General features: G+C 44.2%; 1 protein-coding gene across 7 annotated transcripts in view; it reads right to left on the minus strand.

Moving 5' to 3' along the window:
- TLN2 (talin 2) overlaps positions 1–16,356 on the minus strand; it is a 499,060-nt gene that overhangs the window by 91,410 nt on the left and 391,294 nt on the right. For all 7 annotated transcript variants that reach the window (XM_055537745.1, XM_055537738.1, XM_055537740.1 and 4 more), the window contains 5 exons: positions 12,244–12,337; positions 11,217–11,306; positions 7,892–8,014; positions 6,443–6,586; positions 4,438–4,599 (listed from right to left, as the gene is read on the minus strand). In XM_055537745.1, coding sequence (XP_055393720.1) covers positions 4,438–4,599; positions 6,443–6,586; positions 7,892–8,014; positions 11,217–11,306; positions 12,244–12,337 — 613 coding nt within the window. The remainder of the gene's footprint in view (positions 1–4,437; positions 4,600–6,442; positions 6,587–7,891; positions 8,015–11,216; positions 11,307–12,243; positions 12,338–16,356) is intronic.

A 16,356-nucleotide genomic window follows, 5' to 3' on the forward strand; every position in this document is an offset into this window, starting at 1 on the left:
GGTGACGTGGCAGTCAGCAATCTCGCTGCCCTCATGATCTTACACTATCACCATCACTGACTGCTTGAGGTCAGGCCCTTCCAGCTCAATGGAAAATGCCCAGTCTCTGGGCGGTGCCACTTATTCCTCCTGCTCTTGCCCTCTCTGCTCTCCTCCCATCGTCTTCTGTACTTTTGACAACGCCCTCAGTCTATTAGGAAGGCAGATTTCTGATCATGTCACCAACCCTCAGGTGAACTTATGAAAAATGTCAAGATGATTACCCCAGGTAAATTCCAAGGAATGGTTTTTCTAATTGTGCAGTTTCATCAACTGCACCAACAGGATGATGAAAATATTTTTTTTTTTTTGAGCATGGGCCCTAAAATCATAAATCATGTGGCCCACTGCAGGTCAAGGGCGGGACCCTGAATAGCGTGGACTGTGGATTAGAATGCCAAGCTCCAATCCGGCACCGTTGTTCATTTTCAAGAGGGAAAAGCACCGAGCGTCAGAAAGGATGGTTTGTTTACATGGAGAGTTATTTCACTTCTGAATGCGGCTTCCCCTCTGGGGATGGCTGAGACACCCCAGTAAACTGAATACTTAGAGCTGGCTACAGGTAAATTTTAGGCAGGCATGACAGTTTTCATAGAGACATTCCACATCACATAATGACTAGCACCCCAGCCATAACAACGTAAAGGTAAACCCACTGAGCCAAATGCGCAGGCCCCACCAGGAGAAGGGCACTCTCCATCCTGGGCCCGCAACTCTGAATTTTCTTATTTAGCAAAATCTCACAGAGATGTGGGAGAAATCATTTCTGTGTGTGCAATAGAATCAAGGCTTCATGGATTTCAAGGATTAGAAGGGATCTTGCTGCTGCTGCTTAGTCGCTTCAGTTGTGCCCGACTCTGTGTGACCCCATGGAGAGTGGAGCCCACCAGGCTCCTCTGTCCATGGAATTCTCCAGGCAAGAGTACTGGAGTGGGTTGCCATGCCCTCCTCCAGGGGATCTTCCCAACCCAGGGATTGAACTCGGGTCTCCTGCACTGCAGGCAGATTCTTCACTGCTCAGCCACCAGGGAAGCCCCAGAAGGGATCTTAAAGATCACTTAATCCCAAAGCTCCAATGTTCCAGGTGACAAAACTAACACCTAGAAAGTGACATGCGAGGCTAAGCTCATGCCTCAAACCAGAATCCAAGACCCCTGGCTCCCTTCCCTCCTACTGACCTTAGAAAAGGCAACAAGAAAAGGCATAAGAAACCCAAGAGGTTTTTTTCCTCCCTCCTTTTTATCTCAAGAAACCCACTTTACCAATTCAAACAAAAGGATGATCAAGAAAGCATACTTACAGCCGAGTTTAAACTGGTTAGTGAGAGCTGGACCTGGTATCTTTTGGACGCCCTGGAAGTGCTTCATGGCAAAACCCTGAGCTTCAGCTCTGCTGTGAAACGCAAGGCTGAGCTCCGGCTTCTCAGAGCAACAGAAGCCGTTGTTGCACAACTTCTACTTGGCATCCAAACCTGAGTGACTGCACATTTAAAATAACATTCCATTCCCCACATCTGATTTGAGGCTAGGTAAGAAGTTGATGAAAGGCAGAAGCCGGCATGGGTGCATGTGGGGACGAGCAGGTAGATGGCACCCATGGTTAGGGGTCCGTGTGCTTCCAACTTGGCCGGCATCGAGAGCAGGGCCTGGTCAGAAGGAGGGTGCACACATTTATTCTTTCTGAGCCATGCTTTGGGATTGCAAAGAATGCCATCAGTAGAGATTTATGATTCCTGGAGGCAGACATTCTAATGGGCGCTGATAACCCACTGTGATGTAATCTGCTCCCTGCTCTCCAATGCCCCTCCGGGGAGGGGGAGGTTCCCCCCTTTCTTCAGGACTAGAAAGGTGTGGCGCTTAGGCATACCCTTGTGATTTAAAGGGAAAAATAAGGTTGACTAAGAAGTACAGAACTTAGAGCAAAATGCAGCCTTGATGGCAGCCATTTCAAGCATTTAGGGAATTAAATATTTATCTGTTCTGCTATTTGGCAGAATTCTTAACCACTCCTTAACTCAGGAGTTCTATTCGATATGTAGTATGGTATCGGAGAAGGCGATGGCACCCCACTCCAGTACTCTTGCCTGGAAAATCCCATGGATGGAGAAGCCTGGTGGGCTGCAGTCCATGGGGTCGCAAAGAGTCTGACACGATTGAGCGACTTCACTTTCACTTTTCACTTTCATGCATTGGAGAAGGAAATGGCAACCGACTCCAGTGTTCTTGCCTGGAGAATCCCAGGGATGGGGGAGCCTGGTGGGCTGCCGTCTATGGGGTCGCACAGAGTCGGACACGACTGAACCGACTTAGCAGCAGCAGCAGCAGCATGCTGCACTGAAAAGAACTTCACCATTTTCCTATTAGTAAATTAAAAACAAAGTTTATTGTCTTCAGCAAAGCCTGCCCCCTGATGGGAATTGAAAAGCCAAGCTCACTTCAGCAAGCTGAGGGGTGAGTGGGTCATTTCTATGCCTCCTGCGCTGCTACGGATCCCCGGAGTACTGGCGGGGGAGGAGGCCTCCATCTCCCCCAGTTACAGCATCCTGCATGCACAGGCCTAGCTTTCAGGCCATCCCAAGAGCTCATTGGCTATAGGGAGCTACAAAGAGGGCTTGCCACTGTGAGGAGAATCTGAAAAGATGAGATCTTAAAGGAGACAGGTTAGGACTGAAAACCAAGGAATGGGGCAGGAAAGAAAGGTTTCCCAGAATTTGTAAAGAAGAGTTTCTTGCCTTTTCCCCTCCTTGGCCCATCTAAATACAGCCTGTTTTATGACAATCAAAACGATCGGGAAATGGTCAAGTTTAACTGAAGTTAGTAAATTACACGGCAACGAACTATGATGTCACTACTTTTCAATTTTACTGCTGTCTTCCACCCCTGCATCTCCCCAAACTTGCACACAAGCACTCTAAACACACCCAGGGATTTCTTCCCAGGCTGGCAGGAGGGGTTAGTCTCTCCACGGTATGTACTCTGCAGGCCAAGAGCGAGAGCGGGTTTGGAAAGAGCAGGGGATCTGGGTTTGAATTCCAATCCACTCCTTACTGGCTGAGTCACCCCAGGAAAGTTACTTAACCTCCTGTAAAGATGTGGATGATAAGCACAGGGTGGTTAGTTGTGTGGCCTGAATGAGAGATCTATACAAAATATGGAACAGGCCTTGCTCAAATTAAATATTAAAAAATGTAAGCTTTCTTCATTTCTAATACCATGGATCATGATGGTCATTAAAGTGAGCTGCCACCAGGATCCTGAGGGCACCTGGGCGTGAACTTGATTTATTCATCTTCAATCGATCTTGAGGTGCCTTTTACTTTTTTAAAAGGCTGTTTAAATAGCTGCACAATCTCTCCTTGGCTTCTGCTTGGCCCAGCCTGTTGACTAATTTCTCTACAAGATTAAATTGGCTTTGTGGACAGAGGAGTCTGGTGGGCTAGAGTTCACAGGGTTGCGGAGTCGGACACAACTGAATCGACTTGGCATGCAGGCACAGTGCAGGAGTGAGGTGTGTGGTATCATATCCTCTGGAAGGAATGGGTGGTAGGAAAGCCCCGCTCCTCCAGGACTTGCCCAGCAACAAAGCAGCTCACCTCACCTCCATGACCGTGAAAACCCTTCAGTAAAGTCAAGCCCTCTGACACCCCTCCCTCCGGCAGGTCTGGTTTGCAGAACTGGCAGCTTGCCTCTATGACAGTCTCCTTTGGAGGCTCTTTGCCTGGGGTCAACTGTCTAGACGGCGGCTGTCTTCCCACCAGGTCAGCTGCTTGTTCTCTGCTTAGTGTCCCACGTAGGGCAGGCCAGGTTTACAGTCTGATTGCCCAGATACAAACAGTACAGCCCAGCTACTGCAAGTGCCTCCTCACAGGGCACCCTGCCCTGCCACTCCCACCCCCGCACCTGTTTATGACCTCGATCACAAAGATGAACTTGTTATCAACACGGGATATTGTATTTTAAGAAGTTGATGCTCCACTGAAAACATTTAAACAACTATAAATGGAAGAGATATCATAGGCTAGAATAGATTTTTTTAAAAAAAAAGAGGAAAGAGATTTTCCCAGCAATTTCCCATTCCCTTCTTCTTCCACCTTATCTCTTAGTCCAGAGATATGTAACAACCATGGTAGGGCGCCTCAAAACTGTCCCCCGCCTAAACACATAGCTCACCCCTCCCTACACACTATGCAGAAGGTTCATAGAGACCAAGGCTGTTGGTTTTTCCTAATAACTATGTCCATCACCAATGAACTCCTCCTCAGTGACTGAAATCACGAGAACAAACGAGAAGTTGCCCCTCACTAGAAGCAAGTCTAGGAGCCGAGCTTCATTGCCATCTCTCTCTCTCACCTGCAGCAGGTGTTACAAAGATTCCTGAGGTCTTAGCTCAGGGACCTACCTTTATGGTCTTCACCAGGTTGGCGGTGCTGTTGGCGACCTCCTTGGCGGACTGGACGAAGTGCCTCTTGGCCACGGGGTTGCCCGTCTTGGATGAGGCGATTCGGCAGGCGTTGCACAGGGCTGAGGTGTGCTTGGCGACAATCGTGGCAGCGGACAAAACCTACAAAGCAGGGACTGCGTTGGGGGCACCCTGCGCTTCAGTGCAGAGGGGGTCATTTCAAAAGAAGGCCACCCTGGTCCCCAGCCCTGGATTCCCCCAACTCACACGTCTAGGGCTGCTGTAACTAAAACCCATGTCTTTAGCTCTGCTACCCCCAGAGTCTCACCAAGAAAGGGGAGGGCGAGAATTATCAAGGTAGAAAGAAGAAACAAAGAAAGAGTAAGCTGGCGCTGCTGTGGTGATGGGAGTGGGCTGGGCTCCAGGTGGTCTTAGAGGAGAGGCTGTCAGTATGCTTTGCAACCACTAGCCAGGAGGGATATAGCCCAGGGCCTAGGCTGGGGTTACCCAACAGAAATACAGTGCAAACCACATGGGGAGGGAGGAGGGAGGAGGGTTCAGGATGGGGAACACATGAACACCTGTGGCGGATTCATTTTGATATTTGGCAAAACTAATACAATTATGTAAAATTTAAAAATAAAATAAAATTTAAAAATAAATAAATAAATAAAATTTCTAGTAGCCACATTAAAATAAGTACAGAAACAAGGGAAGTCATTTTAAATAACATATTTAATTAAACCTAAGATATCCAAAATATTTCATTTCACCATGTCATCAATTTAAGAAGATTAAACTTTCATAATCCTTTATCATACTAAGTCTTTGAAATTGGTCTGTATTTTATACTTACAGCCCATCATGGTTTGGACCACTTACATTTCAAGTGCCTAACAGTCACGTGGAGCTGTATGTCACCCCCACCCCCAGGCGGGCTGTAGGCACCTTATGAAGGGGTCTGGCTCAAGAATTTTGCAGGCTCCACCTCAACTGCTTTTCTGAATCTGCCTGATCCACTTTGCTGAGGCTGGTAACACTCTTTGGCTTTAACTGGACAGGTGAGGCATCTCAGGTACACTGATGCTTGTTTGGGGTCCAGGTGGTCCCTGTATTATCTCCTTTACTGGGGTCCTTCTCTTGCCTCAAGGATACTGGTCCCAGGGTCAAGCATGGACGAGCCCCTCATGAGCTGCCTCTGCTGGCCCATATAGGCCACTCTTGTTCCTTATAGTACCTACTGCTGGAATTACTGGGCTTACCAGGTGGCGCTAGTGGTAAAGAACCTGCCTGCCAATGCAGGAGACATAAGAGAGGCAGGTTCGATTCCTGGGTCAGGAAGATCCCCTGGAGGAGGGCACAGGTCGCACAGAGTCAGATAAGACTGAAGCGACTTAGCACAGTGGAATTACTGAACCTGATCCATGCCACTTGTGTTATCAGAGGTATCACGGAAAGTTGCAAATTCTGTCTAGTTCTCAAATGTCTCTATGGCTGTTTTTGCACTGCAGGTTCTGACCCAGCCTTGGGGCCTGGCTCAGCACCACTATTTCCAGGAAGCGACCCCTGACAGCCCCTCAGAGAAACCACTGACAATCCTGGCATGGTCAACATGTCCCAATCACTCCAGCTTCCAAATTTTATCCCATACTAAGAGTTAAGGGGGTAGGGGATTGGGTCTTACTCATGGTGACCCTCAGTGCTGAGCACAGAACCAGTCCTCCATGTAACTCCCCTGAACTGATGAATGGAACTATGAGCCTCCTGATGAATCTCGCTGTGATTACACCACTGTGACTGCCTTCCAGCACTCCATTCCAAAGCACCTACCTGTATTCACCTTCATCATATTTTGCAATAATCCTCTAAGTCATTATCTGGCTGGCCTTGCAAGCTCTGAAAAAAACAGTAATCTTCATTCTTCCAGTCTCCTAGCACCCACCTCCAAGAGCTCAAGGATGCACAGACCTCACATTCCTCACCCCCTTCCCCTGCCCAAGGTTACCTGTGACGGGCTGCTGCCAGGATCCACCAGGTTCTGGCACGCCATCTGGATAGCCTGGTTGGCCCTGGCAAACTGGATGGGATCCACAAGGCCCTGGTGGCCTGCCTGGCTGTTTGGATCAGAGACGCCGACCAGGTAAGCAGCCTGGGAGGGAGGAAGAAGGTCACAGCTCAGGCTCTCTGTGCACCTAGATAAGCCTGTGGGGGATCGTGGTCCCACAGTGTACCTGCAGCAGTCATTCTCAGGTACTCCCAGTGCAAGGTGGTCAGAGTCCTCTCATCAATAAGCGTTTAGGGGTAGACAAGCTGATGCTCGTTTGGACCATGGAAGTGCCAGCCGGGCTCTGGGGAACAGTCTCCTTATTCTTAAGAGAGCTTTGAGAAGCTCTTCCAGGGGAACATGGTCAAGGATGCATGCAGCCCTGAATGCTCTGGCAGCCACTTTATGACTCCGAGGAGGCCCAGGCTCAGCATGAAGCTTACTCTTTAGCTGGCAGATGGGAGAGGGAAAAAAAACCAAGTGGGTGTAGACTGATGGCATGGAATTGCTGGGTAAGCCAACCCTGGAACCTGCCCTACATGAGGGCTTCTCATCTCATAGTCTAATGTATCCTTGGTGTTTTGGCCAATTTTTTCAAACAGTAAGTAAGAATGAGTAAGATGGTTCAGGGAAACAAAATAAAGGTAATATTTAGTCTCCAACAGGACAAGAGGGTAGAAGAGAAGGTCTTTTCTTCAAACGCTTTGAGTGTGTTAGCCAAATAACAAGGAAGAGATGAATCTGTGACGGGGCATTTTAACCTCAGCTCATTTCCCCTGAGATGTGAGGGGCAGAATAGGAAGGAGGCAATTTCACCCTCCAAACTAGAGATGTTTTTCTTTGGTTCAATAATATCTTCCAGGCTTGAGGTAACCATCAGATGATAAATCCTTCAAGGTAAATGCTGACATTTTTGAAAGTTCAGTGACATGAGCCCAGTAATTACTGGAAATGCACAGGACCTTCAAAGACGAGCCAGGAACATGCCTGATCACGTCTCTGAGTGATGACATCTAATTTTTTTTCCCTCTGATTCTAAAAAACAGCATGACTAAGATTTTTGCAACTCTAAAGCCTCAGATGGAATTTGAATTATGTAGTACCCATCTTCCCCCAACCCCAAACAACTTATCTGTAACTATGACCTTAAAAAAAAAATTTAAAAAAAAGCTGGCCTCTGAACCCTTAGGCTTTATAGTACTCAGTGTCCTCTCCAGTCTGGTCTCTTCCTGGGGGTAACTGGCTGATATTTTGCCTAAATGCTCAGGAAGCAAAAGAGACACCATGGTTTTCATGGTTTAAGTGGTGGTGGTTGGAGTTGGAGCTGAAGCACCCCGTGCCTCCCTCGTGGACCAGGCACAGGATGGGCTGGAAGGCCTACATCATGGGGCATGGGGACCAGTTCCTTACCTGGGCTGCAGCCTCCGTCAGCCCACAGAGAGCCTTGGACGCAATCCCCACACACTCCCCAAAGGCAGGGAGGTCCCCGGTTTTGGCATTCTGCGAAATCCCTGCCATCGACTCTCCCAGAACCTGCAAAACACATCACCAGTGATATTGTGACCAGGATTCCTTCAGACCATGAGGTAAAGGGACTACCCTTCCAACTTGAATACTCAAGGACATTTTATTTATAATATTTGCATTATTTTCCTTTATTTGCAGTAAGAAGAGATTCAAGATAATTATATCGCTTCTATCTCATTAAAGAGAAATACATAATGAAAGTATGAAGTTTTCATCTAAAAGTTATCTATATCTCAAGGAGGTACAGTTAATATACACCAATCACTAAAGTAAAATCTATACAGGGCACCCTATGGGCAAATGGTCTAAATTGACCATCACACAAACTCACATGTATCTGCCGAGCTGTAGATGAAGACACACCCAGAAAGTAGAAAACACACCAGTCCCTTCATTTATTTATTGACTGCTGCTGCTGCTAAGTCGCTTCAGTCATGTCCAACTCTGTGCGACCCCATTAGACGGCAGCCCACCAGGCTTCCCCATCCCTGGGATTTTCCAGGCAAGAACACAGGAGTGGGTTGCCATTTCCTTCTCCAATGCAGGAAAGTGAAAAGTGAAAGTGAAGACGCTCAGTCATGTCTGACTCTAGGACCCCATGGACTGCAGCCTACCAGGCTCCTCCGTCCATGGGATTTTCTAGGCAAAAGTACTGGAGTGGGGTGCCATTGCCTTCTCTGTATTTACTGATGGTAAAATCTAAATATATCTTTAAGGAGTGTACATATAAAGAGGAAGATAGTCTGAAACTAAGGCTAAAATAATTTTTAAGGCTAAATTCTTAAAGTATTTCCCTTTACTTTGAAAATCATTGGTATATTCTCTTTTCAGAGGTCTTGAAAATAATAGTCAAAAGGGATTTTAGTATTCAGAATACAACCCAGGGAGGTCAAGCACCCTGTACAAGGGGAGACAGAAGGTCACGGGGGCAGAGGCAGGGTGTCTGCCCCATATCTGGGGCTGTGTCTTCTACAGTCTCCTCACGTCCCAGGAAGGCAGGGGTTACTTTCAAGGGTCACAGATGGTAGAACTGAAGGACGTGCAAGGGACGCTTTCGAGAGACTATCAAATTCACGTCTAGAACACAACACAGAGTTCTTTGTCAAGATGCCATCTTGGATGGGCAAAGAGAGAAATTCCCTAAAGTTGCCTAGATATACAAAATAATCCAGTTTACATAAGGACTTGCAAAGCAGTTAGTGGGTATTTTATGTATGGTATTTTCCTTTCCTTCTCCCTGCATCCCTCTTTAAGAACAGTTTCTTTGGACCTAAGTGTGGGAAACACGTGCAGCCTCCGTTTAGAGAATCCACAGTACCATAAAGGATGCTGGACAAAGCAAACTCTAGTCTTCGCCTAACTTGAAGTAAGGCCTCCTGACACCACCAATACAGCTGTCTCTCCAAGCGAAGAGCCCAAGCCATTCTCATTGTAGGCTTGTTGTTGCTCAGTCGCTATGGCAGGTTGGGCTCTTTTGCGACCCCATGGACTGTAGCCCACCAGGCTCCTCTGTCCAGGGGATTTCCCAGGCAAGAACACTGGAGTGGGTTACCATTTCCTTCTCCAGGGGATCTTCCTAACCCAGAGGTTGAACCTGCATCTTCTGCATGGGCAGGCAAGTTCTTTACCACTGAGCTACTGGGGGAACCCTGCTGTCTCCCCAAAGCTAATGTAAACGTGATATAAGCTAACTTGCAGGAACACTCCACGTACAAAGCCAAATGGCAACTGCTCAATATCCATTCAGCTGACTTGCATTTCATTTCACCTGGTTCTGAGACATTCTCAAAAACACTGGTGTTATTACCAAAGGTCAGTGTTTCTCAACCTTTTAAAATATTATTATTACTGCTCTGCTAAGAAGTCTTTTTAGACTACCCTCCCTCCAATTGCCACCCATATTAAATTAAATAATAAGAAATCAGAATCTCTTGAGCAAGGTTAAGATTTGGAGAAGGGAGGATATAAACCATTGTATTATCTTAGATATTTTCACTGCTTGCACTCCCAAAACCCCCACAAGTTTTCATATCCCTTTTTTTGGTCAAATTCCATAATATTTTATTTATTTTTATTTATTTTTTTAATTAGGTAAAATTCATGGTTAATATTTTTCTTTTTTTATTTTCAAAGTAATTTATTTATTTATTATTATTATTATTTTACTTGACAATATTGTATTGGTTTTGCCATACATCAACATGCATCCACCACGGGTGTACACGTGTTCCCCATCCTGAACCCCCCTCCCACCTCCCTCCCCATACCATCCCTCTGGGTCTTCCTGGTGCACCAGCCCCAAGCTTCCTGTATCCTGCATTGAACCTGGACTGGCGATTTGTTTCTTATATGATATTATACATGTTTTAATGCCATTCTCCCAAATCATCCTCCCCCTCCCTCTCCCACAGAGTCCAAAGACTGTTCTATACATCCGTGTTTCTTTGGCTGTCTCGCATACAGGGTTGTCGTTACCATCTTTCTAAATTCCATATATATGCGGTAGTATACTATATTGGTATTTTTCTTTCTGGCTTACTTCACTCTGTATAATAGGCTCCAGTTTCATCCACCTCATTAGAACTGATTCAAATGTATTCTTTTTAATGGCTGAGTAATACTCCATAGTGTATATGTACCACAGCTTTCTTATCCATTCATCTGCTGATGGACATCTAGGTTGCTTCCATGTCCTGGCTATTATAAACAGTGCTGTGATGAACACTGGGGTACACGTCTCTTTCAATTCATGCCCCTTGAGAACACATGCCATAAATGGATGGTAACAGGAGCACACAGGAGAGTCTCACATACGGTCACTGATAGGCTTTCCCCAGCATGCAGTCCCAGGTGATGGACATGCATGCTTAGATTCACAATAAGACTCATCCCTGAGAGGGTATAAGCAGTGGTTCTCAGAGTGTGGCTCCTAGACCACATGGCCAGACCTGGGAACTGGTCAGAAATGCACAATCTTGCCCATTTTGGGATGTACTGAATCAGAAACTTAGGGGTGTGGGTGTGACCTAGCAATCTGTGTTCAACAAGATCCCCAGGTGATTGCGATGCATGGCTAGGTTTGAGAAACACCTGGGCAAAGGCACCACGAGCCTTTTAAAACATGGGCACCCCCAGGCCTGTGCACACAAAGCACGTCCCGATTCTTTCCCACAGCGGGGAGGGATGCTAACAGCACAGTCAGGCTCACCTTGGAGTTTTCCATCACACTCTCGATGCAGTCAAAGTAAGAGAGGTCACTGACGGGTTCATTGGGATTATCCAACATCCCCTTGACAGTCTACAAAGGAGAACATGACTTAAAAAGCAAGCAAGCCTTAGAACAAGGGAAACAACAAAAAATACCAATTATCAATCTCCCTGGCACACACAGAATTCTGATCACAATCGCTCATTGCACACATTCCTGGGAGGAATTTCAGCAGCACCAATGGCCTGATCAGCAACCTGGGTCTCAGTCAGGCCCTTCAGAAGGTGCAATTAACTCTCCCCTCCACCCCTAGCCCACCCTCTCTCACATGGTAAGTATTCCTATTTCAGAAAACTAAAAGTACGTAGGGTATGACCAAGCCACACCCATTGAGATAAACAATACAACCTGAATTGGCTAGGACTGCTTTATGGACAAGTGGGCACACTGATTTTATTTTTACTCACATATACTCTATGGGCATAAATAAATTTTCCATGAAAAATAAACCCTAAGTATGAATACAAATTGATTAGCACCCACCCTGTGTTCTGGGCCACCAGGGGCCTCATGGCCACCTTCATAGTAATAAGTGTTACTCTTGGGTTTTCTCTAATGCATCCTCTACATGCTACAAAATCAAATGTACAGGAAGACCATTTTTACTCAAAAAGTACTTTATCCTAGCTTCTCAGCCCTAGAAAAATCACTCTCAAACTTTTTAGGTAGAAATTACTCATTCTCAGCCTCCATTCAATACCAGAGGCCTCTTCCTGTTTGAAATAAAGACTCTCTTAAAAAAACAACTCTTAGAGGAAATACAGAGGCAGGGGTGATAACCTCACCAAATCTAATTTTTCTTGAATTCCATCCCACGAAATGGATGGAATTCAAGATTAGAACTTTGGCCCCAAAAGTTTCCTAGGAAAGATAAAAGGCAAGAATAAAGGAGAAGAACCTGACCCTGGAGGGAAAGGACAGACAGACATATGCTCTTAAATCCTCAGCAGCCTTTCCAGGGACGCACCTCGAGTTCCCGCAGGGCATTATCACATTCCTTCTGGCCAGGAGCTTGCTGCGTGCACAGCGTGATGAGCTGGTTGATGCTCTCAGTCACAGCTCTGAGACAGAAACAAGAAGAGTGTTTTGGGTTGTGTTTTGTAAAGATCAACAGAAATTTACCCAATGATGTTTTGTGGGTTTGACAGGACTACAATTAATTCACTATAAAGGCTGCAGTCCCCATGAGAGCTCTTTCACAAGGCTCTAAACCAAAAATAAACCACAGTCAGTGAAGAGAGAATGAGAATCCACACCTTGCTTCTCATTATTTATTCACTGATTTACCCTTAAAAGTACAAATAGGTCTCTTAAGAAAAGTGTGGCTATATACTCACAAGAAAGAAGTCACAACCAAGTTGCAAATCGCAAAGTTAACACTCAAGTCAATATCCTTCACTAGCAGCCCATCAGGAATAGGATGATCTCAGCCAGGCTATTTTGGACAGCCTTTATGTAGTTTGGACTATTTTGTATATTTTAAAATAGTCACACTGTAAACTGTGCCTTATGATTTTAAAACCTCTTCTTTCCTTTCATTTCTACATGATTGACCAGTTCCTAGAAGCTATACCAAAATTATTCTTTAAAAGAGCTATTTTCTTTGTTAACATTAATAGGAACCAGAGATTCTTAGATGATTTTATATGTGTTTCTATTCTTCTAAGAACTTAAGACACAGCCCAGATTTTTTTTTTTCATTGGCAAGGGTTCTCCTCTTTCTGGGCAGTCACTGTTCAGGTTAAGCCAAGGATATATTTTAGAAAGGCATGGTCCATTCTGAGTTAATTCCTTTAATAAGGTGTGAAATATGGATCCAGATTTTAATGGGGGGGGATATATGGAGATCTAATTATTCCATTACCTTTTTGATCCAGATTTTAATGGGGGGAGAATATCAGTTCAGTTCAGTCGCTCAGTCGTGTCTGACTCTTTGCGACCCCATGAATTACAGCACGCCAGGCCTCCCTGTCCATCACCAACTCCCGGAGTTCACCCAAACTCATGTCCATCGAGTTGGTGATGCCATCCAGCCATCTCATCCTCTGTCGTCCCCTTCTCCTCCTGCCCCCAGTCCCTCCCAGCATCAGGGTCTTTTCCAATGAGTCAACTCTTCGTATGAGGTGGCCAAAGTACTGGAGTTTCAGCTTTAGCATCAGTCCTTCCAAAGAACACCCAGGACTGATCTTCTTTAGAATGGACTGGCTTGGGGGGATATATGGAGGTCCAATTATTCCATTACCTTTTAAAATGCCATCCTTCCTGATTTGAATTGCTTTTGTAACTTTGTGGACAATCAGTTGGCCATATTTGTGTGGCTCTACTTCTGGATTCTATTCTATTCCATTGAACTGTGTGTCTAACACTGTTTGGATTACTACACCTTTACACTAGGTCTTAAAATTGAATATAGTATGCTTGTTTTTATAAACAAAAAAAAGAGAGAGAGAAAGAGAGAGAGAGAGAGAGACGAGATAATTCCCTAAGGAGATGTTACAATAAGGTGCAAAAACAAGACTTAAACCCATGCTTATCTGACTCCAGTGCCATATCCAAAACCATTTTTATGCAGGGTGATAAATGGTCTGTACCTTTGGCAGGACCCTGAATGCTATTCAGTCGGTAACCACTGTAGCTAATGGGCAACTTAAACAAACAAAATAAAAATAGGGTGCACATTGCTGCTGATCAGTAACACTGTCTAATATAAAAATGCCTCATTTTATTAGTTAAATTGGCTTTGCAGCTTCCCACAGAATATCAAATTAGATGGAAAATGATGTTGCCAATGTATGAAGGCAATCAGCTTAATTATTTGATGAGGAGCTACGGCTTTGAATGTTAAATTTAGCAAGAATGATGGGAAGAAGAAAAACATTCCTCAACTCAAGAAAAAATCCTCAAATAGTTTCTGTAAGATTGATTCATTTAAAAAAAACAAAAAAGATTGATTCATTTATTTGGGGAAAAGTGCTTAACTATGGTGTCATGGGGGAAGCATTGTGTCTTCCAGGTGCAAAGCAAAACAAAGACAAGTGACATAGCAGGACAGTCTCTAGTTGGGACCACCTCTGGAGGGTGCAGTTCATGATGTATTCATTGGAAGGGGCCCCCAAAGAGTCCAACACCATGTTCTGTATGGCAGCCTTCAAGACATATTTTAGAGTGGGCAGGCTAGATGTGCCAACATAGCAAAGGGTGCAAAACAGCCCCAATTAGGATGACACAATCATTTGGGGGATATTTCCACTTATCACACAAGCTTTCCATTTAGTTTCTTTCAATGTTTCCCATTTATCTACATTAAAAAAGCGTGGTCTCTATATAAAGATATTTCCATTAGAAACGAAGTAGTCATGGGAATTCCCTGGTGGTTCAGCGGTTAGGATTCAGTGCTTTCACTGCTGTGGGCCCAGGTTTGACAGTTGGTCAGGGAACTAAGATCCCATAAGCCTCGTGGTGCAGCCGAAAAAACCCCCCAAAACAAAAACACACTATTATGTACAAAATAGGTAACTAACAAGAACCGACTGTATAGCACAGGGAACTCTACTCAGTGCTCTGTGGTGACCTAAATGGGAGGGAAATCCAAAAAAGAGGGATCTATGTATACATATGGCTGATTCATTTTATTGTACAGCAGAAACTGAGAAAGCAGTGTAAAGCAATTATACTCCAATAATAATAATAACAACAACAAAAACCCAAGTGTTTACAATTGGTGAATTCAGAGACTGTGTAGCTATTCATTGGCCTATTTCAAATATTTTTTAGAAGTAAAAAATTTCAAATAAAAACTTGGGGCAAAAAACACACAAAAAACCCAACAGACTAAGGGTTTGTGGTTGGATAATCCATAACAGTGCCAGCATGGCACTGCTTGTCTGAATGAGTCACTTGGTAATACTAATCCATGACTGAAAAGCATTGTTTAGGTATCATTTATCCTCATAACTCATTTTAGAGTGTGAATTGCATAGCTAAATAAAAAACCTACAGAGGCAATTAGTTATGTAGGTCTGACAATCGGAAATAGTATTTTTATGGTTCAAACTATAAAACATATTCATAAGAGCAAAGGATTAGAGAAAATCCAAACACGCAACAATAAAGGAATGACGAAACATACAGTCTACAACATAATTCTGGAGATCTGTTATGATATCATATTCCTTGTATCACAGAATATTCATGATATACAACTAAGTTGGATATACAACTAAGTTAATGTTAGAAAAGAATATATAAATATACATAAAGAATATATAAATGTGTAAACCATATGAGTCAATACCAAAATGTTAAGTGATTTTACAATATTATTTTTAAAATTTATTATTACTATTTCTTGCCACTGATCGCTTGCAGATCTAGTTCCCTGATCAGGGATTGAACCTGGGCCACAGTAGTGAGAGTGCCAAGTCCTAAGCACTAGACCACCAGGGAATCCCCAAACAATATTATTTTAAAGCAAAGATTTGAGTAAATCGACTAAAACAATATGAACCAACCAACTCACATCATCATAAAAATATGGCCAAAATTAGTTGCATGCTCCCTGTGCTACATGTAAATCCCATTAGGCTTGAATTGTAGTTATTTTTATTTTCCCCACAGTTTTTTTGGTAAAGATCAAAGCTATACAAATTCATTTTAAAAATACAAAAAATTAACCATAATTTCATCATCTAGAGAGAGTGTTTTCTTATAATTCATTCTTTATCTAAGCATATGTAGCTACTCTCTGTCTTTAAACAATTGGAATCTACAACCTTAGATGTTAAAGGCTTTCTAACCTACAGCCAGTTAGTGTTCAGAGATACTAAATTGATTCAGACAGGAGTTTGTGAGCTCTGGAAGGAAACTGTTTATAGACAGGGAATTGGGGCAGAGGTGAGAGAAGAAAATCAATCAATTTGTGCTCATGTTGATCTATTAAGCATCCAATAGCGAGCTTGGAGAGAATAAAGCAACTTCAGACAATTCCCATCCTTAAAGGAGGATGTGCTTAGGAAGGCAGCAAAGAGCAAACCAAAATTTAACCTTTGGTATTCCCCAGGTCCTACCATCACAGACATGG

The sequence above is a fragment of the Bubalus kerabau genome, chromosome 10, assembly GCF_029407905.1.
Source record: "Bubalus kerabau isolate K-KA32 ecotype Philippines breed swamp buffalo chromosome 10, PCC_UOA_SB_1v2, whole genome shotgun sequence".
In the NCBI taxonomy this organism is placed as follows: domain Eukaryota; kingdom Metazoa; phylum Chordata; class Mammalia; order Artiodactyla; family Bovidae; genus Bubalus; species Bubalus kerabau.